Here is a 25,252-nt window from a genome sequence, read left to right on the forward strand (position 1 = left end):
GAGCAGCCTGGGAAGGGTCCCAGCCCAGCTCCCGTGCACAGCAAACTCCTTCCAGCTGCTCTAAGGAAGTAAAAATCCCCCACAAGGCTCAGCTGGAGGCTTCCAAGACTTCCCCAAGTGAAATATCGTGTCTCCTCCTCAGTGCCAGCAGCAAGGCTGGTATGGCCCCAGCAGTGCCGGGTGCCCTGTGCCCAAACTGAGCAACATTCCCAAGGGAAGGGGGTGTGGGATAATGTGGCGCTGCTTGAACACTGCCCTCCCCTCCCCAGGGCTTGGCAGAAAACCCTGCTGGACAAAGTAAGAGCCACGGCCACTGGTTCTGCAAAATCCACTGATTCCACATTAAAAGAACTTTATTTTTGGAAGATTACTCTCATTTGTTTTCATTCTTTTGAAACCACATCATGTCAGTGGCACCAGGGTGGAACGGTACATCCTATGGAAACATGCCAGAGAGAGGCTGAATAAATAAAGCTACAAAGCCCAAGTTATGTACAAAGACCTCAGGCAAAGGTATTATGTTTACAAATCTATGTACAATAAAACAAATGTAAACAGTCAAATGCAGCAGAGGATGCACAGGAAGGAAAGACCATACAAACCCTAATGGCAAAGGGACAATCCCACCTCCACTGCTGGGCCAGTGGGGTTTTTTTCTCAGCATTTAATTCAACCACCTGGGAGCTGCAGAGTCCCTGACCGATGACTGCTGAACCCTCAGCTCCAACCCTGGCTCCATTTGCTGGATCAGAAAAAAAATCCACTGACTCTGAGGCACATGGACAGAGAAACCACACAAATGTGCTGCCTGAAAGACCCACAAGGTTCAGTCGCCCCAAAGTGTCAGAGCAGCCTCCAGGTGAGGCTGCACAGTCCAGTCCTACAGCACAGGGGTGATGGACAGGGGGAGCAGCAGCTTCCTAAAGCTCCCATGGGGTCGTTGTGAGTGGGCTGAGGGATGGAGGCCAGCAGGGCCAGGGAGCTGTGGGGCAGCCCTGGGCATACCTGAGGGCACAGCCCCTGGCCACAGCACTGCCCACCTGCTCCAGGGAGAACAGCTCAGCCGTGCCAGGCCCAGCTGGGGGCTGGCATGGGCACAGTGCCTGGCTTTGTGTGTGTGTGTGTCCAGCTGTCCAGCGGGGATGGAACTGGCCTGGCCAGGCTGGAGCTGCTCACCCAGCCGTAATCTGGCTCCCCTGAGACAGCACCTGGGGCTGATCCCAAGTGCCAATGGCCCCAGGGCCACCAGTGGCCACCCCAGGGCACTTCCACGAGGTCTGAGAACAGCAGCTGCAGGGCCTGGCAGGGGACAGGGCAGAGGAGGGGACAAGGCTCTGTCAGACCTAAGTGAGAGGAGAGGGAAAGCCAAGGGGGCAAGGCTGGGCCTGGCCCCCAGACAGAGCAGGACTCAGTGTCCCCGAGCACAGCAGGACACTGTCCCCAAGCACAGCAGAGGTGGCAGCTGGCGGGGCCAGGGTAGACAAGGTCCACTACAGCGAGAGCAGAAAACAAACTGTATTGACAGGACACGGAGGGCCGTGGGCTCGGGGTCTCCTCTCAGGCCATGTTCCAGCAATGGGGTGGCAATGGGGAGGAATCAGGAGCAGTTCTTCTCGAGGTGGGCTGAGAAAAGCATCCAAGTCCAAGCCCTGGGGGCTCATACGCTCAGGGGGAGCATTCCCGGTGCCGAGGACGGGCGGGAGCCCCCCAGGCCAGGGGGGCCTTGGTCAAAGCCATTCACTGCCCTGGGGACAAGAGACAGCCCGTTAGGGGAGCAGCAGTCAGCACAGGCACTGCAGTGACCCTGCTCCTCCCTCCTTCCCTCCTCCATCCCTGCCAGCAGGGCAGGATGGGCCCAGCTGGATGCCCATGCCAGGGCTGGAGCTGGCACGGCCTGGCTGAGGTCACTGTGCCAGGGGGACGAGCGGCCACAGAGCCTGAGCCTGCTGGGGCTCACCAGGGGCTGGGCAGGGTCAGGGCAGCCCTCAGGGCATCCCCACCTGTCCCTGCCCTGGCAGTGAGTGCTCTGTGTCAGAGCCCAGCCACAGCCCCGTGTCCCCATGCCCAGGAGGGGACACACACACACACACACACACACAAACACAGACACACACATACACACACAGCAGTGTCTCAGCCCCGTGTCCCTGTGCCTGGGAGGGGACACACACACACACACACACACACACACACACTCTCAGCAGTGTCCCAGCCCAGCAGAGCTGGCTCTGTGCCCCACAGTCCCCACAGGGCTGCAGGGGAGGCTCCCAGTGCTGAACCACAGGATGCAGCGGCTCCCCCTCCCCAGAGTCCTGCTGGAGCTGTGCAGCTCCTGCCTTCCCACAGTAGCCTGTGGGTCCAGCAGCTTTTCCTCATCTCCTGGGAGCTCCTGCCAGCCAGGAGCAGCATTCCCTGCTGGAAATGTCCCTGCACTGGCTCCTCAGGGATGTTTCTGGCTGCCTGTCCCTGCAGTGCCACAAGCTTTGTGTCCATGTCCAACCACTCTCTGCCCTGATTACTAATTTGGACTCATTAATCATTAATCTGCGTTTCAAGCTGTATTTTGTACTTAGCACCTCACGCCCAAGACTCCCTCAGCTCTAAATATCCAACAAATCCTGGGTGGAAGATTTTCCTGGAGCTGACCAGCCTGGCCTGAAGGAGAAATGGACCTGCTAAAGCACACCTGGAACTGCCCCAGGTGCTCCCAGCTGCCACAGCTGGGCAGGGACAGTGACACCAAGCAGGGACAGTGACACAGAGCAGGGACACTGCTGTCCCCACCCACACTGTCCCCTCCCTGTGCCCTTGTTTGCTTTCCTGCCAGCCACAACCACACCACTGCACATCAGCAGGTCAAGAACCACAAAATGCTGGAGGAAAATCCGAAGCAGAGGGCAAACCTTCCACATGAACTCCATCCATGAAACCTCACTTCCCCTACACCCCTGCTGTGACCAGTTCCATCAGAAACATGCACTTATGGAAGTATTAAACAGAATATTAAACAGAATTAAACAAAGCAAGCAGCACTAAGGCTTATGTCTGCAACAGGTCACAGCAGCAGAGAGATTTATTTCAAGTCAGGAGAAAGAGCAATTGCACTCAGGCTTTGACCAGGGCCCATTAGTGTGGCACTACCAACTAGCTTGTGCAGTTAGCAGAGCCCCAGCCCTGCCCCAAGCCCCAGGTTACACCACATGCAGCCAATCAGTGCAAATGAATTCATTTACCCATGACCAAGGTGGGGAATATGACCTTCTCATGCCTAGTGGAGAGAAAGGGAAAGTTTATTCACACAAAAATGACATTCCTGAGCACAGAGCAGCTGGGGCCAAGCAAAGCTCCGCTGAGTGAGCTCTGCCCAGTGAGGCTGCTCTGCAGGGGCAGCACAGCACAGATCACTGCACCACACACAGCTCCCCTCTCCGAGGGAACCTTCCAATGGGTCAGGGACTGGGAAAATACAGATCTCCCAGCCTGGAAAAACCCAGATTTCCCAGCCTGATATTGTGGTCAGGGCTCGGGGTACCAGTGCAGACACCTCTGAGTGCTGGGTGTGAGCACAGGCACTTCTCACATTGAACTTCAGCCCCTTCATTAAAACAAAGCCCAAGGGATTCACAAAACCAGCCAAGAATAAACATCAGCTGTGAGGACAGTCAGGACTGCAGGAGGGGAACAAGCACCTCAGGCTGGCTGTCCTGCAGAGCCCAGAGCAGTTCTGCTTCCTGGACAAAACTGGACTGACATTAACAACCAATTAACAATAATTACAATATCAAGATACAAGTACCCATCCTGAGGATCATCCTCAGGTGCTGTTCTGGCATCTGGACAAAACCTGCATGTTCCTGAAGGGACAAATCTGCAGGAAACTGATCTTATACCTGACACTGCTGAGTCTTTAACAAGCAGATAAACCCTGACTGCCCCAGGTCTGCAGCCAAGCTCTGGTGCAAGCCCTTGCTGTGCTCCAGGCCTCCCCTAAAGAGGGGGTTGACAAGAGCTGGAGACACCTCAGATATTTCAATGAAATGGCAGAGCAAACAGAGCTGTAACAGAGCTGTAATGGTGTGGCTGAGTTATCTGTGCCCAACCCAGCACTCAGCCACCAGCTACTCCTGGGGCAGTGACTGCAGAGTGGAGCAGGGCTGTGCTCACAGCTGGGGCAGAGTCACATCTGGAGCAGGGTTACATTCACACCTGGAGCAGAATTACACCTGGAGCAGGGCTGCACTCACACCTGGGTCAGGGCTGCTCCCCCAGTGCAGCTGCCAGGGCCCAGCCAGGCTTTCCAGAGCAGCCCTGGAGCACAGCACGGGCACTGCCAGCCCTGCTGGGCACAGAGTGTCTCAGGGACAGCCTGGGAGCAGCCCAGGGGCTGAGGGGACAAGGACAGGACAGGGGGCCATGCAGCACCTCTGGCCACTTGCAGATAAGCACATGAACACTTCCAGCCCTGTTCCTGTCCCTGCCACCCTCAGCTCTGCTGCAGCATTTCCTTCCAGGCCTTCCCAGCCTGCTCCTCCCTCCAGGCAGCCAGCCCTGGATAAGGAGTGTGATGACAATCTGTATAATTAAAAGTGACCCCCACCCTGAGAGCAATCAGCTTATTGTCCCAGCACACCTCAATATAGCCCTGCTGCCTGCCAGGAGCTGCCATAATCCCTGCCCAGCACCTCCCTGCAGCTGCAGGAGCACTGCTGGGGAGGGACAGCCCACCCTGCAGCTCACACAGCCCCAAAGGCTGATCTGCACGTGAGTTCAAGGCTCTTAATCCTTCCTTTCCAAACACCAGCAGCTGCAGAAGCTCCCAGGGCCAGTTTTTAGGGTGCATCTTGTCCTGTTTCCCTCACAGTCCCGCTGAGGATGGATATGGGGAGCTCAGCTGGCTGCTCTGGCACTTCCAGGTTGAAATATTCTCTAAAATAAATGCAGAATTGGGGAAGTGCTGACTATCAGCACTGAACTGCACTGAGATTTAACGTGCAGGGAGCATGGAGGCTGTTTGCCCTCAGCACCACTGGAGAACCCTGTGCTTTCTACCTCTGTGGCCCTGAGCAGTGAGGAACGGGGGAATGCCTCCTGCAGCAGCACTGCCAGCATCCCAGAGGGAGCTCTGAGCACACACACACGGAGTCCTTGTTCCCAGGATGGCCCACAGCAGGGAGGAGCCAAACTCCATCACCAATGATTCATCCTCCCCTCCTGGAGGGGGTGTGAGCTGCAGGACTCCCTCCCTCCTTCCAGGGAACATTCCTGCCTGCCCTGGCTCTGAGGGGGAATCTCCAGCTGTGGTTGTGCACCTCCCCAGAGCACACCTGCAGCTTGGGCACCCCCTCCTCTGCCCCTGAGATGCCCATTCCTCAGTGCCTGGGGTTGGCACAGCCACCAGATCAGGCAGACGCCTTTAGAGGGCTCATCCCCCACTTCCTGGGCTTGGTAGAGCCACCAGGAGATGGGGCAGATGCCCATAGAGGGCTCAATGGCATTCATTCCTCACAGCCTGGGGTTGGCACAGCCACCAGGTGATGGGGCAGGACTGGCACTGCCACTCCAGGGCACAGCAGTGCCTGACTCACCCCTGGCCAAGGCAGGAGAGGGCACAGCAGTGCCTGATTTACCCCTTGCCAGAGCAGGAGAGGGCACAGCAGTGCCTGACTCACCCCTTGTCAAAGAAGGACGTGTGCCCTGGGTGTGGGTACTTGGTGCCGTTGCTGCTCAGCATGGCGCTGCTGACGTTCCCTGAAATGTAGGATTTCCGTGATGCCTGGTCCTTTGCAAAGTTTCTGCAAGCAGCTAATTTGGATTCTAAGGCCTGTGAAAGGGGAGGAAAGGACAGTGTTAAAGAAGTGACACCATGAAGAGGGATGTGTTTTGCTGCTCATGAGCCTCAAGTTGCCATGATCAGGACTCCAGTGTGATCACCCCTGGCAAAAAAACGGGAACAAAGCTGTCATTGCCTCATCACCCCACCACAAAGGAACACACAGATGCTGATGCAGACTGCCAGACATTACTCAGCTCCACGAGGGCTCAGATTCAAGAACAGACGAACTCTGAAATAATTACCCAAGATAAGGAAGCCAAATCCCAGCAGAAGTTACCCAAACTTCTTCCCTCTGCAGCTGCCCTGAACTGATCAGAGCACTGAGAGCCTAAAGCAGAATCCTCAAGCTTTGAGAGGGACTGTGCATGTGGAAAGTTATTTTTTTCACCAGGACAATGTTTCCTGGAGTTTCTTTCTTAATCTTGGCTTGCAAAATAAAGTCAATTTCTAAAGTTTCACTGCCACCCTTCCAAAGAGGCCTGGTGAAGTTTCTTTCCCCCACGCAAAGTGCCAGTGACTCCTGGAAGGAGGAGCAACATCCTGATTCTGTCCTTTAGTCCAGAGCATCACCTGCCCTTTCTGCCCTCATCAGATGCTGAATATCCACCTTGTCCTGGAGATCCACGTGGTGTACCAGACAGCCCTCATTCATTACAGCTTTCAGAACATTGCAAATGCCTGCAGTGGGGACTGAAATCCATCTCCCCAAATGTGGGCTTTGCTCCTGCTCTGCACAGAATATTGCATTAAGAGGGCACTGACATGCTGCAACCGGTGAATGAGCCCTGGGCACACTCCTATAGGAATCCCTGGAAGTTTATTTAGGGGTTATGGACTATGCGGGCAGCTGTAGGCAGCTCTGGGTGTCACAGATTGTCCCCTGGCCACAGGCAGTGTCACCTGAGCCCTGTCTCAGCTGCAGGCAGGGGAGCAGAGGGGAAACCTCCTGCAGAGACAGGAGGACAAAGCTTGGGATGGGGCACAGCCAGACCCCAAAGAACTGAGCAGCCCCTAAGTGCTCCAGAGCCCTGTCCCAGGGCCAGCGTGGCTCAGGCAGGCTGGAGAGCAGCTTGCTTATTTGGCATTTCCTGTCCTGACAGAGTAATCACAGGGATTGGCACTAAGCTCCCCAAATCCCCTGCAGCCTCTTGCTCACAATGATCCCCTGTGAAACATGTCACTGCTAACCCCAGCTGTCCTGCTGCCCTTTCAAACCAGGCCTGAGCTCCAAGGGGAGCAGCCAGGGCATTTTTCATGTCCAAACCTGCTAAAACAACTGTGTGAGCTGTCTGCTGCAGTGCAGCTCCTGGCAGGCTCCAGGGGCACAGGGCACAGCCAGCCACAGCTGCCCTGAGGTCCTCTCACACTCCAACCTCCACAGCTCAGAGCAGCTCCTGGCAGCTCCAAAGTCATTTCTGCTTCCACAGGGAGAGCCTGGGTCCTGAGCAGCACTGCAGCAGATGTTGAGAGCAGTTCTTCTCTGCTGACAGTGTAATCCCTTTAAAGGCTCATGCATTTCACTTCCCCACCAGGCACAGATGGGAGCATTTGGCTTTCTCCTCATTTATTTTCTCACTTTCTTACCAAAGGTTTTCAGGCTGGTTTTTCTTTCAGTGTCTGTGGCAGATCTCAGTGGCAGAGGAGCTGTCCCACCCTGGCAGGGAGATCCCAGCTCCTGCTCACCCAGGGCCTGAGCTCCAGCTCTGCAGCCCAGGCAGAGGAAGCTGCAGGCCCAGCTAAGGTAAGGACAAGTTGGCCGTGTCTAACCCACCACTTGAAAAATTGTTATTCCAAATGTGAATTTTGTCATCCCAAATTTGATTCAGAACCATAGGATCAGGCTTTAAAAATCAAAATAATTTAAAAAATAAAGCATTGTTAAATACTAAGCAGTGAATGGATGATCTGGCAGCTCCAGAAAGCAACCAGCAGGGCCCAGGCTGTGCTGTGGCTGAGCACAGGGACAGCAGCCCCAGGGACAGGCAGAGCTCAGCACTCACCCCCACTTTGCGTAGCAGATCTCCCACGATGTTGAGTGCAGATATTCGAGCTGAAGGAGTGAGTGGGCTGGTTCCAAACCCATTTGGTATAGCTGCAAACACAGACACCTCTCATTACTTCACTCCTCCACAGCCCAGGTTCTTCAAAAATTTAAATACATCAGCTTCTACATTAAAAACAAACCCCAAACACATCTACAGTCTTGCTGCAGACATTTCATACAATCACCCATAGTAACTGCAGGATCACTAGGCAGGGAGGATGATAAAGTTTAATTCCTGCCCGGGCTGCCATCAGCCCCCCCCAGCAGAGTTCATGCCCTCTCCATCTGCAAGGCTACTGACTGCAATCCATCCCAGCAGCCAGAGCTGCCTCTGAAACACCCACTGTTAATCCCTGGGACAGCCCAGAGCCCTCCAGATGGGAAAGGGGCTGGGCTGAGATCCTACTGCCCCACACAGACCCCTGGGAAGTCACTGTGGTGACAGAGACTCCAAATTCCTGACCAGGCTCACCCACCACTGCTGCTGCACATGGAGCAGAATTATCAGTCCCTGCACTCCCCTGCACTCCCAAATATCTGCAGGACCCCACTGCAAACCCTGCCTGCTCCCAAAGGCAGTCCCCAACCTTCACTGTCCTCTGAAAGCCATGAAAAGCTTCTTTGAAAGGAATAATCAAAGAAACAGGAGAAAAGGATGAGAAGAACACGATAGCATCTGGCTCTCAGAGATGTACCAAGGATGTGGGAAAGAGCCAGCCCAGAGTTCCTTTTCCCCCCAGCCATGTTCCAAAGCTGAGCATTAATCAGTAAATTTACTCCTGAAATGCACTGCTGCTACCCTGGGATCACACACACACTTGGAAATGTGTGAGATCCACACCCCATCCACCTCTAGTTCCTTAAGGAGCACAACCAGACCCCATTCCTGTGGATGGTACCTTTTGGGGAAGGAAAACTATTTTCTGATCCTTTTCCAACGGGTGTGGCTGGCAAGGAGAGAGAGGCCTGGACAGCTGAGTCCATCTTCTCACAGTCCAGAGTGGGGGAGCTGGGAGCTGATTTCCGTGTCACCTCCTGCTGCCTTTCCCTCACAGCCAGCTCCTGCCGCAGGTCTGAGGGTTGAAAGAAGGAAAAAAACCCACAAAATCCCATATTAGTGATTGACAAACTCACAAACCGTCTCTCTGTTCATTTGGGAGGGGCAGCAGCAGGAAATTCCCACCAATCCTGGGTTGGTGCCTGCTGCTTCCCCCAGGAGTGGAGACAGTGCTCAGAGCAGCCCCATCCCATTATCCCACCCGATTATCCCATCCCATTGTCCCATCCCACCCCATTGTCCCACCCCATCCCTGCCTGCCCCACACAGCTCCTGTCCCTGGCATGAGGGCAGCTGATTTACATCAGGATTTTTCCCCATTTGCAGTGTGAGCTCCACATTCCCAAAACTGCAGCTGGACACAAAGAGGAGCTGCTGCTGCTGCTGCTGCTGGGCCCAGCTCCTCCTCAAACCCAGCCTGGGAGAACAGAGCACTGATCTGTTCCTGTGCTTCCCCTTCCCCGCATTCTCCTCCCAGTTAATAATGCACACAAGCCAAAGGCAGTCCAAAGGTTGCAGCCAATTTCTTGATGCCCTGACAAGTCAAAGATCAGACTGGAGGGCAGTCTAAAGGACTGGGCCTTAGAAAAGCCTGGCTTTATTCTCACTTCCTCCCCAGACTGCAGCTTATCCCTTCCCCTTTCCTAGCTTTTTGCTACCAGGAACACCCAGCCCAGCCCAGCAATGGATCTCTCAAATCCTCAGAAAGATGCAAACAAACACTCCAAGTGAGTTGTTCCTTTTTGGGCCAGAGTAACTTCACTTTCACAGAACTCCTATTCCTTGCCTCAATCTGGTACAAAAGCAAAATTACCTGCACATAACAGCTTTAAAGCTGTAACAAATATTTAGAGCTGATTTTAGGTAAAACAGCAGAGCTGAAGTGAAAATCTGCCTGGGCTCCCAGAAGAGGATCTGAGGCTGTTCAATCAGAAATGTCATGCTGGAATTGGACAGTACCAGTTCTTTTAGGATCTGAGGCTATTCAATCGGAACTGTCATATTTGATTTGGACAGAACCAGTTCTTTTAGAGGCTATTGTTCCTGCTTACTGCCAGGGGGAATAACTCACAAATGCTAAAAATGTCCAAATGACTCATCTAAGAAACAAGATGTCTGTTTTACTGATTATTCCAGTGTTCTAGAAAACAGTCCCCTGGGTTTTGCTGGTTTTTCCAGTTTTATTGCTCTAATATCACATTACAATACATATACTCCCTCAGAAAATTTCTTTCTTCACACTTATTTCAAAATCCCTGTGCTTCCAATACAATTTCTGGGGCACAGATTTGCTTCAAAAAGGTTCATAGAGGAGAAAAACAACAAAAAATGCCAGCCTGCTGTCAGGTGTGTTCTTACACTGAGCTCCAGGCCTTAAATGAGGAATATTTTAGAAAGCTTCATTTAGGGAACAAAGTTTCAAACCACCAACCTCTAAAGCCATTATTGGCTGGCACAGGCTGATGAGCAGAAACCTCCACTGTTAGAGAAATCAGTTTATAGCACCAGTAAAAATGATTCCCCAGAATCCTCAGTGTGAAATCCACTGGGGAACTCCTGATCTTATCCCAGGACACCATCTCAAACATCTCCCACAGGTTTAAACACAGATTTTACCAGAACACCTTAAATAATACATTCAAGGCAATTTCCAAGGGGCTTAGAAGGAACACAGGAGAGATTTTTTAAGAGTTGCTTGATCATTTATCGTGTATTTCCCTGTCATTTCCTGTGCTTTCCCTTCCTGTAAACCCACAACAAGAGGAACTTGTGAAGCAACTTCCTCAATTCTCTTACATCTGTGGAACAGAGTATTTTTGTGTTAAAAATCCTGAATTCATCAATTGTTAATTCTGCCCTAAATGAGGAAATTTTTCTTTTTGGCTACACTGGACATACAAAGAACACACTGTCAGTAAAACCTGAAGCATGCAGTTCAAGTCTCATCATGTGAGGCTTTCTAGAAACACGAGCTCTGCTTGTTGCACATCTCCTTTAGCAACCCAGCCCTGCACCAGGAGCCAGAACCAACCAAACCAGCCATACCTCTTGCTTCATCCTTTAATCTCTGTACAGAGACCAGCAATGACTCCTTGTCATCCAGTTCACTTTCTAAAAATGCATTTCTCTCAATAGCTTGGTTCAGCCTTTGTTCAAAGTCTTCCAATGAAACTATTGTTGCCCTAGAAACAAAATCCAGAATATTAGGTTCTTCAGCTCAGCCAGCATAAAAGCTTATTCAGAAGCATAACAGAAGGAAAATGTTAGCAGGGCTATGTTCAAGGGAAGTATCTGAAAGCCACGGAAATGCTGCTTAGGAAGGAGTAATCAAAGAAACAGGAGAAAAGGATGAGAAGAACATGATAGCATCTGGCTCTCAGAGAGGTACCAAGGATGTGGGAAAGAGCCAGCCCAGAGCTCCTTTTCCCCCAGCCCAGAACTCCTTTTCCCCCAGCCATGTTCCAAAGCTGAGCATTAATCAGTGCACCAGTGTCGCAGACATATTTTCTGAAAAATCCTTTCATTAGGATCTTTTGTCCTGAGAAGCTGAGAAGCTTCAGCTTCCCCATGTTTTGCTGCTTTGGAATGTGATTTGGAGAATTGTTTACCCAGCATGTGAATTGTTTTTACTTGATGACCAACGACAGCCACCTGTGTCGAGGCTGTAAGAAGTCACAAGATTTTATTATCATTCTTTTCCTTTCTATTCCTTTCAAGCCTTCTGATGAAATCCTTTCTTCTGTTCTTTTAGTATAGTTTTAATATATAATTATAATATAATATAATATAATATAATATAATATAATCAATATAACATAACATAACATAATATAATGTATCAGCCTTCTGAAACATGCAGTCGAGATTCTCATCTCTTCCCATGTCATGGTTGCCTGCAAACTCCACATTTGGTGACCCTGAGTGAGGAAAATTGGCACACCCCAGCTCAGGTGGAGCTGTGCTCTCAGGGCTCTGCACAGCCCCAGCCCAGCCAGGTGGGCAGCAGAGCACTGGGACATTACCTCAGACCCAATTCCTCCCAAAACCAGTGCCAAAAGTTAGTCATGGGCTTAAGAGCCTTGTGCAAACAGGGCTCAGCTCTCAGACCTTTTCTCCAGATGGCCAGAGGCTCATTCCTGCTCTCCCTGAATCAATGGCAGCATTCCCACTGCGCAGAAGGGAAGCATGACCTCCTCCCAAAGTGGGTGCTGCCAGCTGCAGCCTGCTCATTGCAGCACTAGGACAGGGCAGGGCTGCTCCCTCCAGCTGCTCTGCAAGGCACCAGGACACTCTCTGGCCTGCCTGATTGAACAGGACTATGGAAAGCAGGAGACTGACTTCAAAGGCGCTCTGAGGCAGCAGCACCACAAATACCAGTCACAAATATCAGGGGCAGTGCAGGGGCCTGGCTGGCTCTGGGCACAAAGCACACCTCCCCTCCTGCTGCAGCAGGAACCAGCTGGTGATGAGGGGCAACTGCACTGCTCAAAGAATCCCAAATCTTGGGGCTGTTTGGGGTTTTTCTGATATTTTCCCTTTAAGGAACAATGAAATGCTCGAGCTGAGTAGCAAAGAAAAGATCTTTGTGGTGAAAATTCAAAGGGAAGAGAGGGTTTGCAGCCTTCACCTCTTGGCACGTTCCAGGTCATCGTTGGCCTGCTCCAGCTCCCTCACATACTTGTGCAGCTGGTCTTTGATGGCCCTTGTCTGGCTCAGGTCATCCTCCAACAACGACACCTGCTTGTAACTCTGGGCATACTGGTGCTCCAGTTTCTCCTGAAACAAAGCACAGGGAGATAAATATCAGCTACTGGCACTGACCAAGCCATCAGCACAAAAAGGGGACAAAAAAGTGTCACTCTGTGTGCAGCATGCTGGTTTTGGAGTGCTGGTAATTCAGAGCAGAAACGGGAGAGGGAGAAGGAACAGGCTGTGAGCCTCAGAGCTGGCCCCAGTGCAGAATGGCACAGCTGCCTGTCAGGGATGCAGCCCTGCATCTGCTGCCATCAGCCTGCACTGACAGCTGCTCCAGGAGGGCAGGGAGACATCCACGTGCCCTGCCAGCCTCCCCTCTGTGCCTCTACCCTGCCATCTCTCTGTGCCCCTGCCCTGACAGCCTCCCCTGAGTGCCCCTGCTCTGACAGCACACACCCAAATGCAGAAATTCTGATGTGTCCATTGGCAAAAATGGGCCACTGAAATTGTCACAAAACCACCAGGTCCACAGAAGAATTCACTGCCAAAAACCCTCTGAAGGCCTATGGAGAAACTCCTGAGCTCCTAAAACACATCCTGACCCTGCAAGTGCAGCTGGGACTGGAGACACCAAGCAATCCCATAAACCCTCCTTCCACTGAGTGAATTTCTAACCTCTGTCTTCACTAAATAAGCCAAGACTGCCCGAAATGATTTTTCAAGATTACAAGAGAGGCAAGAACCTGTTAGCACAGAGGCATCAATTGAGAGCCACCTTTTGCAGATCCTTCAGCAATTCCTGGCTCCACAGATACAGCTGTGAATGGACTGGAGGCTCCCTGAAAATGGGCACAAATCACCCAATTCCTGCTTTCTGTGGGGTCTCATGAAACCAGAGAGACCCTGAGGGCACCGAGACTGGTTTGCAAGGAAAGGTGACAAGGCAGTGGCCTGGCAGACCCCCTGTGCTGTGCCCTGTTGCTATGCTGCTGTTCCCTGTGGAACAAATAAAGCTCCTCCTTGGCACAGCCTGGGGAATTCAAAGCATCACAAACTCCAGGACCAAGTTTCATGACGTGAACGAGAAAAATTCCGCCAGAAACGTCCCTGGCCTTATTTGGGTACATGCCATGCTTGCTTCAGTGTGGATCTTAACCAGACATCTCCTTTTTAATTTGGATATTCAGTGTCCAAGAGCAGCCCAGACAATCCAAGAAGAGATCCAAGACGAGCTGAAAGGAAAAGCAGCACTACCACACAGAAAACTTACCTTTAATGTTTCCACTTCATATTTCAGTCTTTGGTTATCTGCTTGCAAATCTCTGTTCCTCTGCTCAGCTTGTACTAGCTGTGCCTCCAACTCAGCCTCTAATTCCCTGCTTCCCTCCTGGAACTCAGCCAGCTCTTCACGAGCCTCCTGGAAGCTGCAAGGAGAGGATTGCATCAGTGGAAAAGCCAGCATCTCCCAAGTTACAACAAAACTGCAGCTCTTCTCAAAGAAAAAGCTGAAAAACACGAGTTTTAAAGCACTTAAGTGTCAGCCATAGGCCTCTAAGGGGGAAAAGAAAAATGGGAAAATAGAGAAATTGCATTAAGCTAAGCTATTGAAGGAAATTAATTCTCTTACATCAAACCCAGCAGCCACCTGGAATGCCTGTGTGGAATCAAAGCTATTTACAGCATTCAAGGGAGCCTGAGCAGCACTTTGTGCTCCACTAGCTCTCACTGCTGGCAGACTTTATGGAACAGACAATGAATTAAGCAAACATTTAACCAGATTTTGGTCAGCAGCTGAAGAGAGAACAACATTTTCTGCATCTCTGCACTAGCTGGAAAATTCAAGTTAGTAAAAATCCTGCAGAGTCAGGAGGGCAGGACATGCCTACCTCATTCCACTGTGAGTTATTAAATACCAGAAGTAGCCACCCCACATACTTTGCTTATTAAATTTGCATCTTTACCACAGGTAATGGCTGAGACCTGAGCAAGCAGCAGAGAAAAACACCGAGGCTCTGGGCAACAACACATCCAGGGGTGCCTCAGATGGAATTCCTGAGCCACAAGAACAGCTCAGGTTTCTCCAGACAGACAGGCCCCTCCACATTCCCAACACAGTCCCAAAAAACCCCAAACCGAACAAGAAACCCCATTTGGACCTTGGGCTCTGTGGGTTTGAGAGGGATTTAACTCCAAATAAACCTCAGCCCATGCCCCAGTCTCTCCAGATGCACAGCACTGCTCCTGAGAGCAGCTGCAGTTTCTCCTGGCACTTTGGGTGCCAAAGCTCTGCAAATTATGCAAACCACAGGCACAGGCAGGACCAGGAGCCATGGAACACTTGGATAAAATGCAGCAGAGACCAAATCAGGCACTTTTCATACCAGTAACTCCACTACAAGAAGCTTGAGGGAACAGGAATGATACAAGGCAAGCCCAAAGGCACCTTCTTGTGATAAAACGCCAGGATACCACTCAAGGCAGCACTTTAATTACACAAGATCATAGAAAGGCTCTGCTCTTGCTCAAACACGCTCAAAACATAGCCTGCAGTTCTTGGCATGGTGACACTGGGCAAGGAACACTCAGCTCCCACAAAGATGGAAATTTTAAAGTTGGAAATCCTTTCCAGAGAATTCTCTTCTCACAGGTTTTCTCTGAAGTATCTAATAACCATCTTGGTGTGGCCTTGCAGAGGAACAGATTAAACAGCCATCATTAAGATCCAAATCCTGGTCATTAAGAACCACATTCAGCTTGCAAATCCACAATACCTTTGCTTGTACTTCAAGGAAAGTTCTTTCCAATATGCAGTTTCCTCCTCTGGACTCGAGAAAGTAGGAATTTCTTCACTGTCCATGATCAACACGACCTGCAGGACACAAACACAGGGATACACTCAGGACAAACCCAGGCAGATCACTCCAAAACCTCTGCTCAGTCCTTTCCAGGCACCAGGATTGGCACCCACAGGCAGATGCCAGGAGTGCCTGCAGGGCTCACCCAGCACTCAGAGCTGCCCCAAGGAGCCCCAGGGCTTTACCCAGCTTCTAAAAGGGCTCCTGGAGCAGCTGGAATAAGAGCAGAAGGGCTGGCTGTATTTTGTAGCTGCCACCAAAATTCCAGTGGTGCCACAATGTCACAGACATGTTTTATGAAAAATCCTTTCCTTAGGATTTTTTCTTCTGAGAGGCTGAGAGACCTCAAAGACAAAATCTAAACAATGATTATCTGCTGCTATAAAATTCAACAAGTAGATCTGTGATTGGTCTCATGTGGTTGTTTCTAATTAATGGCCAATCATAGTCTAGCTGTCCAAACTGTCTCAGTCAGTCACAAGCCTTTGTTATCATTCCTTTTTCTATTCTTAGCTAGCCTTCTGATGAAATCCTTTCTTCTATTATTTCAATATAGTTTTAATAGTATATATATCATAAAATAATAAATCAGCCTTCTGAAACATGGAGTCAGATCCTCTTCTCTCATCCTAAAACCCCTGTGAACATCACCACAATTAGTGACCCTGAGTGATGAAGAATTCCCACACCACAAGCCCTCTCAGGCCCACAGCTGTCACACACTCAAATTCACAGCTATCAGTTTCCACTTTACCCCATTAAATGTTCTGAAGAGATTTTGCCTCCTGCCACCACACAGTAACTGCACTGAGGCTGCTTTCAGAGCTGCAAGGTGAGCAGGGAAGGAGGATGAGCACTCCAGGTGAGGTAAGCACAAACAGCTCTGTGTGCACATCAAAACTCAACTCATTCTTCCTGCAGCAAGTCCTGGTTAATTCCCACTTGTGTCACATGCAGGTTACAGGAATTATCCACGTGGTCCTGCTGCCTCAGCCAGCCACAGGAAGATCAGCCTGTCCCAGAAATGACATGGTCACATCAAAGAGGAGTGTTCAGAGAAGTTTCCCACATCAAGGCACTGGAGATCCCCTCTCCATGAGGATCCTGCTTACTTGGACTGCCCAGGCTATCAGCCAGCACAGGAAACACAACCCAACATACCTCTGGTGTGGTTTTATGGTTTTATATGGTCTAGAGGACATATCAGAGGCCTCAGCACACACCAGGTGTCAGAGGTGATGAAGGAGATAAAATGCAGAGCAGGACCAAGAGAATGCTCAGACCCCTCCAGGAGATGCACCATTGCTGAGCCCTCCCCAAGCAATCCCACAGCTCTTCAGGGCATTTTTTTTTCTCCTTACAAAGCCAAGCCTCAAATTCTGTCCTCACCACCCCAAAAAAGAAGGGGGTGAACCCAAGCTCCAGGCAGAGGCTGTGAACAATGCCTGCACCGAGCCCATCGATCAGGAGAGCTGACCTAAAAGTCCTGACTTAACAGCCATCACTTCCCAGCCAAGCCTGTCCCCTCAGGCTAAAACTGTCACACTAATGTGTTCTGTATCTCAGTGACCCACATTCCTGACACCTCAAAGTGGGCCAGAACAACCCCCTGCTTTCACCAGAGGGCAGCCAGGCCAAGCACAGCAAGGCAGAAGTGGCACATTGGCTCTCCAGCTGAGCCTGCAGCTGCCACAAGCCAAGAGCAAATGATCCACAGAGTGCCAAGCACCTCAAATCCACCTCCAACCTCACACTGGGCTCATTTAACGGCACAGCTTTGCTGCAGAAGCAAACATGTCATGGCTCAGGAGAAGGGATGGGTTTTCCTCTCCTGCACTGAGAAAATGAGAGGTACCTGTGGAGCCATTCCCATCACAAATTTCAGACAGGATTTTCTTTGGGAGCACTTGCATCAGCCGTTACCAAGGCAGCTCAGTCACTCCACAGGGACAGGTCCCTGTGCAGAAGCTGTGGATGTGGAGCTCAGTATTCCTGCCTGGACTGCTGCAGTCCCACAGTGGGAGCACAGAGCAGACACCTGGCACAGCTCAGGTGTGCCCAGCAGCTCCTGGGCAGTGGGAGCAGACACCTGGCACAGCTCAGGTGTGCTCAGCAGCTCCTGGGCAGAGATTCCCACTGACAGGACAGGGCACTGCTGGTGCTGTCCCCAGAACTTATCAACACTGATCCAACCCTTCCACAAACCCCTCCAACCTTTCCCTGACTAGCTCTAAACCAGAGAGGCTCAGAGCAGCAGGGAGCACATTCACCCCAGAATAAACCAGATAAAGCACAGCACAGGCTCAGCTCCCACAGCTCAGGAGCTGGGTTCAAAAGGTGAGCAGCCAAGCGGGCTGTCAGTAAAATTCAGGATGTGGCTAGAAAAAAGCTTGTGCAAGGAAGTGTCTTACATAATTTCCTAGAAGCAGCTGAGATAAGGCACAAGACTCCTTCCTGTCTGCTCACACGGGGCACACCCTTGGAGATCAACATCTGAGGGATCCCTGCGGGCACAGCAGCCTGTTCAAGGCCGGGAGGGGCTGCCTGGGGCTGCCAAGGACAGGTGGTGTGTTTGCCCCCGACTCCTTGTCCAGCACCTTCTCCTTCCACACACCTGAGGGAGGAGATTCAGCTGCCTCAGGAATTCTGGGCAGGAATTCTCCCTTCCCAGCCTTCCCAGATCTTCCCCAGCTCTCCCATCCTGCTTGGTGAGGGGTGTGGTAGGTCATGATTGCCCCTGCTCTGTGTGTCCCACCATCCCTAATGCCACCAGCAGGGATTTGGGATCTGCTGATTTGGGATCAGCACATGAATCCCTGCTGCAGATGCCAACACCAGTGTGCACTGCTGAGCTCCAGCACTCACATCCTGCTTTTTGTATTCTTTATTATTTTATTTCTATTTTATCCTGCTTTTCATATTCTTTATTATTTTATTTCTATTTTATCCTGCTTTTTGTATTCTTTATTATTTCATTTCTATTTTATCCTGCTTTTTGTATTCTTCATTTTTTAATTTATATTTATATTTTATCCTGCTTTTTGTATTCTCACAAGGGGCAGGACAAAGGGATCAGAGCACACAGCCACCCTGCAAACCAAAATATCAACCTGGGAGCTGGGGCATGCTGACACTTCCAGACCTGCTCCCAGCACATATGTGGCCATGGGAAAATCCTTCACTCTGCCAACCTCTGCCCATTCCCTCAGAATGATCCACAAAAAGATGGATTGTGCAAGCAGAGAGCAAATCCCAGGAGTTATCAGAGCCCAGCCAGACAACCCCGCAGATCTCATGTGTGGGAGAGTGGAGGCCCACGGAATACCAAGAGTTTAACAAAAAGTGCTTTGCCTCAGCCTGCTGCCTGTTGTCCTGGCCCTGGGAATTCTCTCAGGAGCTGAGAACCAACATGGCCAGTCCTTCCTATTCAGGGCTTCTTTGCATACGTGGCACTTGCAGAATCCAGCCTTTGACAAACAACACTGAGGCTTTCAGGGAGCAGACAAGACAATGCAGCAGCGTCTTCCAGGGAAAATGAGAGCAGGCTTATGCTGCTGCCCCCTCAAATTCATTCCAACACAGCTTAGCATTCACACAGTGCCCTGGGAAAACACGGCTCCGTGGGCACAGTTCCAGCTGCAAAGCTGCTCCCAGACAAGAACTACCCTCAAACCACCGGAGCTCCTCTCAAACCCCCCCGACAAAGTCAGCAGGACCCAGCAACTCTGCACTGAGAAAAGGAAAGAACTTCTCCACGCTGCAATGACTCTAAAAAAACACAGTGTGGAGGTTAAGAACTTGTCTAAACCCAGAGGGGTTTGTACAGGACAAATCTGTTTTCCCACCTCGAAAGCATCCTTAAAACAAGAGGAGCAGTATCCTGCGGATATCACGAGAGCCAGAGGCTCAAGAATGCACCAGAAATAACCAAACTAACATGCAGACAGGATTTTCAAAGTAATTTAAGCAATCTTGCATTCAAAGCCAACCCCAAACCTCTCTGGAGCCACCTTCAGCTAAGCCATGAAAGCACAAGCACAGCTTGAAGTGTAACACATACCTTAAACAAGCTCCCCAGGCTCTCCATGTGACTGCAGCGAAGCTTGGGGTGAAATCTAAGACCAAAACACTCAGCCTGAAATCCAACACGGCTCTCAGCTGGGACCCACCCCTTCCCACAGAGGGGAATCCACTCCTCCCGGCTCTCAAAGTCACCCAGTCCCTCACACGTCACGGCAGGGATGACTTTGAGCACTGCAATTCACCCCAGATGTACCTGCAGCATCTCAAGTGGCTGCAGAAAGAATTCCTCCTGATTTTAATTGCCTCACACTCTCCCATTTAAAACCAGCTCATAAATACTGCCCTATAAAGAGAATTAATATTATTTGATCTTCATGAATTTCTGCTTTGTTCCTCGCAACCCCATTTGCCCAAGATTTTCAGACACCCAACATGAAAATTTAAGCAGAAGCAAAGCAAGGCCACTCAAACAGGACCAACCACAGGGCTGAACTCCCCCAGCCACGCTTGGCTGATCCCCCCTCCCCTCAAGACACCACAAATATCCACTGACCTTTGGAATTAAACAAGCAACCAGCTCAAACAGGACCTGATCAAGAAGTTCTGCCAAGCTCACATGTGGCCTTCAGCTCTGGAGATAACAGCCCACTCTGGCTATCACAAAGTGTCCAAGTGCCTGCTGGCTGCCAGTCCCCCCTCTCGGAGGCAATGACGCTGTCACGGAGGGCTGGCACCATCCAGAGCTGCCAGCACAGCAGCAAGGACTGTCCACAGCCAGCTCTCCTTCCTCTTCCTCCTTTTTGCTGATTCATGGGCAGAAAAGCAGAAGAAATCTTGTTTCCATCATTCTTCACCTTCTCAAACCACAAGGACCAACAGGTAACCTCCAGCTCCTGAAGATATTGATTTTTCCCCTGCAAACCCAACCAAGACTCACAGCAAGGCAACCAGAGCCCTTCAGCCAAAACTCAGAGCAAACGTGCACTGTCTTATTCGAAGATGGAAAACAAACAAACAGAAGGCACATATCAGATGTCACCAATCAATTTGGGCTTGTTCTGCCCCTGCTGGAACAGGAGCCGGCGGATTTCCATCCGTGCCTGGATGTGTGCCTGTATCCACGGCTGGGATGGAACTGAACCTCTGGGAAGTGAACCTTCCCCTGCAGTTCTATTTCTGAACTGAATGTTCTCGAGTGAACCACAACAAATGCCTCCCTCTCTCTTACAACAGCAGCACGGGAGCTGTCAGCAAGAGAAGAAAGTCAGCGAGCACAGCGTCAGCACAACGCTCCTCGCTCTGCTGCAATAATAAATAAATCCTGCATTTCCAATTTGGGCAGCACAGGAGGCAGGAGATAACCAACCCTACCTGCAGAACTTGGTGCCAAACTCAGAAAAGCCTTTAAGATAAACCAAGCACCACACAGCAAAGCCTTGTTATCTCAACAAGCCTCATTAATCAAATATAACATGTCTGCTCTGCATCACATGGCCAGGACTCATCTGTCTGGTGAATATTTGATATCCAGTCACAAGAAAACCCTTGAAGAGTGAGCCAACACTGTGTTAGAAGCCTTGAAACCAGAAGAAAGGGACTGATGCAAAAAGCCTCTTCTCAGAAATCAACCTACGACTACCAAAAGTATCAGAATTTTCTATTAAAAACATTTATTGCTTTCACAAACATGGGAAGTTTCAGACATTTGACCTTTTCTTCTTCCCAAGTAACCTCACAGAAGTGACTAAAAAAGGAGAGGCTGGTGCTTCTGCTGCAGGCTCAGCAACTGCAGAGGTGAAGGAAAGGCTCCTGGAGATGTCCCTGTCCCAGAACACCCAGGCCTTAGCACAGGGATAATTTGCTCCCAGCTTCATACCCAGGAACTCCAGAGGGATGAACCCACACAGAGAGGAGCAACCAGCAAACTGAGCAGGAGATTCTGCCTGTGGAAAGGATTTGCTTGTCTCTGCCCCAGCCTCTCCCCCCTCCTGGGCAGGCTGACGTGAGGTGTGGTGGGCACCAGGAGCTCTGATCCTCACCTGTTGGAACCCAGAACATCCCTCTGGCGGTCCAGAACAGCCCAGACCCCTGCCAGGAGGGTCAGAGACGCTGGCACAGAGCCCAAAACACCTGTGGGTTTGATTATGACCTGCGGAGCAAATTACCAACCTTGGATGAAGATCAGCAAGCCACGACAAATTAAATAGAATGATAGTGAATTTATCACAGGGTTAAAAAGTAGATTTTGGGGTTTTTAGAATGGGGATTCAGGAGGGCAAGATGGAGGGGTCTGGGTGTGTCCAGCCTTTCTCCTTCTTCTTCTTCTTGGCCTCCATCTTCTGCTATGATGGTGGCACTTTTGGATTGGTTTAGAGTAGAAGCTGACTGTCTAACATAGGTGATAGGTATTGGGAAGTAATTGTAAACATTGTACACATAGTTTTTAGTATAATAACATAATACCACTCTGGGGGGAAGCAGAGTGCCTGGAACTGTCCTGCTGGATGGACCTCGGCAGGGCAGGAGAAAGAATTTTATAGATAAGGTAAAATTAACAACCTTGAGACCAAGAAATGAAGAGCCCTGACTCATTCTTCAAGCACTGGGCTGGGAAAAGAGACTTTCCAACTTTTCTTGGGGTCACTCTGACAAGCTAGATATCCCGACACTCACCCACAGCAGGCTGGCAGCTGACACGGGCTGCCAGGACCTGAACCCCTCTGAGACCACTTAGCCACCTCCATCTTTAAGCTCTGCTGCTTTCAGTTCCAACCTTGAGGAACACCAGGGCATCCCTGGCAGCAGCAATGGCTTATCTGGGAGGCTGTGGCACACACAGCCTGCACCAGGGACAGCTCCAGGTCCCCTGGGCCTGCCTGTCACCCCAGAATCTAAACCATGATGACAACATCTCCTTGGAAGGCAGTGCCCAGAGGGTGACATGACTCTGGACACCACACAGTGACCAAGGAATTCCAAGGGAAAAGCACTCAGCAGGATTTCTGCCAAAATGAATTATGTTGCTTTTACAGCTTTGAAGTTCTACCAGTGCTGGGAGGAGGTAAAATGGATTTGAAAAATAACCCCCAAAATGGATCCCAGACCAGCTCCCAGCAGAGAGGGGCTCTGAACAGAATATTAAATTGAATAATAAACAGAATATTAACAAAATATTAACAAAATATTAAACAGAATAATAAAAGTATCCCCCCAAACTCTATGTTGATCAGGAGAAGGAACCAGCACAACCTTCCACTGAGCTGTGGGGACAGAAGAGCCCTGGAGGGACATGAGCACATAATGAAAAATCTGCTCTGATGGGCCTGGCTTTGCCTGGGGTCAGGGCAGCACAGCAGTGCAGGCACTTTGTGAACACACTCCCTGGTTTATCTGATGATGTTTGCATCAAACATCAAGGGCTGCAAAAATACCATTTCCTTTCTGCAGTCTGACTTTCCTGGCACCTCAAAAAACCAATGTAATGGGCTGAGGGCATAAACTGTGCTTTGTTCCTGTACTTCTTGGCAGCCTGCTGCCAGCAGCAGAGACGAGATTCCTTGTGAAACCAAGGTCACAGACATCATCAGTCTCATGCTTTCTCTCCACTTTCTTATTTTCCTTTCCCTTCTCTGTCCTTCTCCACCAAATGAGGAATTATGTTATGTATCTGGAAACTCTAAAGAGTCAGGGGGAGAAAAGGGAGGGTTTTCTCCTGAAGAGGAAGGAAGGCTGACAAACACTGAGTCAAACACTGCCTCTTCCTTCACTTCTGGGACTCCTTTTAATAATTAAATTATTAAACCTTCTCACCAGGGCTCTGCCTCCACATATACAACAACACAGAAATGCACAGCCCAGACAGGAAACAGAGCAGATCTAACACTATTAATCCCAGATCCACACTCTTTACCCACATCCTGTGAAGCCACAGTTAACTGGCACCATCAGCCAGCCTGTCTGTGCAGTCACACTGCAAACACATCAAACTGCCATTTAAATAAATAAATATAGAAGCACAGAGTCACTGAGGTTGGAAAAGACCTCTGAGATCATCAAGTCAACCTCTGACTAATCACCACTTTGTCAACCAGAGCAGAGCACTGAGTGCCTCATCCAGGAGCTCCATGAACACCTCCAGGGATGGATAGGGACTCCACCGCCTTCCTGCGCAGCCCTTTCCAAAAGATGTAAAAGCTTCCCAGACTCTTTTCTGCCTTGGGACAGCTTCTTCCTCTTACAGTTACTGATATCTCCAACAAAACACTGACCTTGGAAAGGCCACCAGCTCTCAGCAGGAACAATTCCTTCCTCAACAAGGAATTGTTTCTTGGGAGGGGTTGGAAAAAAATGCGAAGGAAGAAAAAAAGTATCTGAAGTATCCAGTATTATCCCCTACAGCAGTTTCTTGTATTTAACCACCTCTCAGGCAACAAATGCCACAGGCAGCCAAACCCCTGCACTTGTGAGCAAGTCAAGGCAGGGGGAAGAGAGAAGCCCTGAGTCACTCCCAGCGCAGAGCTGGCTGCGGGTGGGAGAGCTCAGCTCTGCTCTGCTCCCCCTGGGGACAGGGATGTGCCGGTGGGAACAGAGCTCTGCTCCTTCTGGGGACAGGGTTGTGCCAGGGGGATGGCTCAGCTCTGCTCCCCGGGAAGGACAGGGATGTGAGTGGGAGCCCGGGGCTGGCTTGGGGATGTCGCCGCTCTCCTCCCAGCGCACCCTTCCAGCCCGTCTGCTGCAATTCGGGTCACGCTCATCACCCGGGAGGGCACGTTCAGGCACAGCACACGGGGCTCTCGGGGAGGATACCAACCCCGGAGAGGAACACTGGCGGAATGACGGACGCAATGACGGACAAACACCCAGCGAGACCGCAGAATGACAGGAAGGGACCTGTGGGTCCAGCCTGGGAGCAAACAGCCGTGTCACAGGGCACAGAGCTCCAGCGCCTGTCCTCAGCACCCCCAGGGGGATGACTCCATCAGCTCCTCCCTTCCCCTCCAGCATCCCAGCACCAATTCCGGGAGGAATTTGTTCCTGAAAAAGACGCTGCGCCCTGGGCATATGATCGATCAGGGATTTTACGAGAATAGACGCAAACCACGCGTCTAGCTCGCTGACAGTGACGGGAAAACGCCCCGCCAGGGCCCGGGACACCTCCGAGCCCCGGCGGGCAGGGCCCGGGGAAACTCCGAGCTCCGAGCCCCGGCGGGCAGGCCCGAGGCAGCTCCGAGCCCCGACCCCCGGCCCCGCTCCCGCCGCGCTCCCGGCAGAGGGACCGGGATCCGGCCAGGGCGGCGGCCGAGCGGGGCCGCGCCGTGACTGACACCGTCCGCGGCCAATGGGAGATGGCGCCGCCGCGCCCGCAGCCAATGGCGGGGCTCGGGGGAGGGTCTTGCCCCGTTGTCAATTTCCAGCCAATCGCGGCGCGGAGCGGGCCCGCAGCACCCCCGGCCCCCTCCCCGCCCGGCCCGCGCCCCCCGCCCGCCGCGCCGGGTCCCGCTCGCCGGGGCCACCCGGGGAGCCCCGAGCCGGGCCCGGCCCCGCCGCTCACCGGAGCGCATCCCCTGTCACAGCCGCCGCCGCGCGCGCCCGCCGGGGCCGCCTCATCCGGGGACTGGGGGGCGAGGCCGGCGCGTGATGCAAGAGCCGGCGGGGGCGGGGGCGCTGTTGTCACATGAGGGGCGGGCCCAAGGGCGGGGCCGGGGCCTGGGCGGTGCCGCTCCCCGGTGCCAGTTCTCGGAGGC

At 51.5% G+C, this 25,252-nt stretch overlaps 1 protein-coding gene across 3 annotated transcripts; it reads right to left on the reverse strand.

Annotated features, from left to right (window-relative positions):
• Positions 1-317: 317 nt before the first annotated feature.
• On the reverse strand, positions 318-25,169 carry NDEL1 (nudE neurodevelopment protein 1 like 1). 3 transcript variants are annotated; one of them, XM_064728845.1, is made up of 9 exons: positions 25,060-25,169; positions 15,402-15,499; positions 13,901-14,054; positions 12,563-12,711; positions 10,981-11,117; positions 8,777-8,950; positions 7,834-7,925; positions 5,670-5,821; positions 318-1,745 (listed from the first exon to the last, which is right to left on the reverse strand). In XM_064728845.1, exons 2-9 carry the CDS (start codon positions 15,485-15,487, stop codon positions 1,658-1,660), a joined length of 1,032 nt encoding a protein of 343 aa, XP_064584915.1. In that variant the 5' UTR covers positions 15,488-15,499; positions 25,060-25,169; the 3' UTR covers positions 318-1,657. The 3 variants fall into 3 exon arrangements, with proteins under 3 accessions (XP_064584915.1, XP_064584916.1, XP_064584914.1); XM_064728846.1 differs by lacking the exon at positions 25,060-25,169 and adding an exon at positions 20,062-20,686; XM_064728844.1 differs by lacking the exon at positions 25,060-25,169 and adding an exon at positions 19,546-19,583.
• Positions 25,170-25,252: the final 83 nt, after the last annotated feature.

This window comes from Zonotrichia leucophrys, chromosome 18 (assembly GCF_028769735.1).
Source record: "Zonotrichia leucophrys gambelii isolate GWCS_2022_RI chromosome 18, RI_Zleu_2.0, whole genome shotgun sequence".
In the NCBI taxonomy this organism is placed as follows: Eukaryota; Metazoa; Chordata; class Aves; order Passeriformes; family Passerellidae; genus Zonotrichia; species Zonotrichia leucophrys.

What these genes read in the sequence shown, in the direction of transcription:
- NDEL1 (XM_064728844.1), bottom strand. Translation starts at nt 19,572, where the DNA reads ATGGAGAGCCTGGGGAGCTTGTTTAAG. An exon ending in GCCTGGGGAGCTTGTTTAAG is followed by an intron (nt 15,500 to 19,545) that starts GTATGTGTTACA and finishes TGTGTCCTGCAG; the next exon opens with GTCGTGTTGATCATGGACAG. An exon ending in ATCTGCTACGCAAAGTGGGG is followed by an intron (nt 5,822 to 7,833) that starts GTGAGTGCTGAG and finishes CCCCTTTCACAG; the next exon opens with GCCTTAGAATCCAAATTAGC.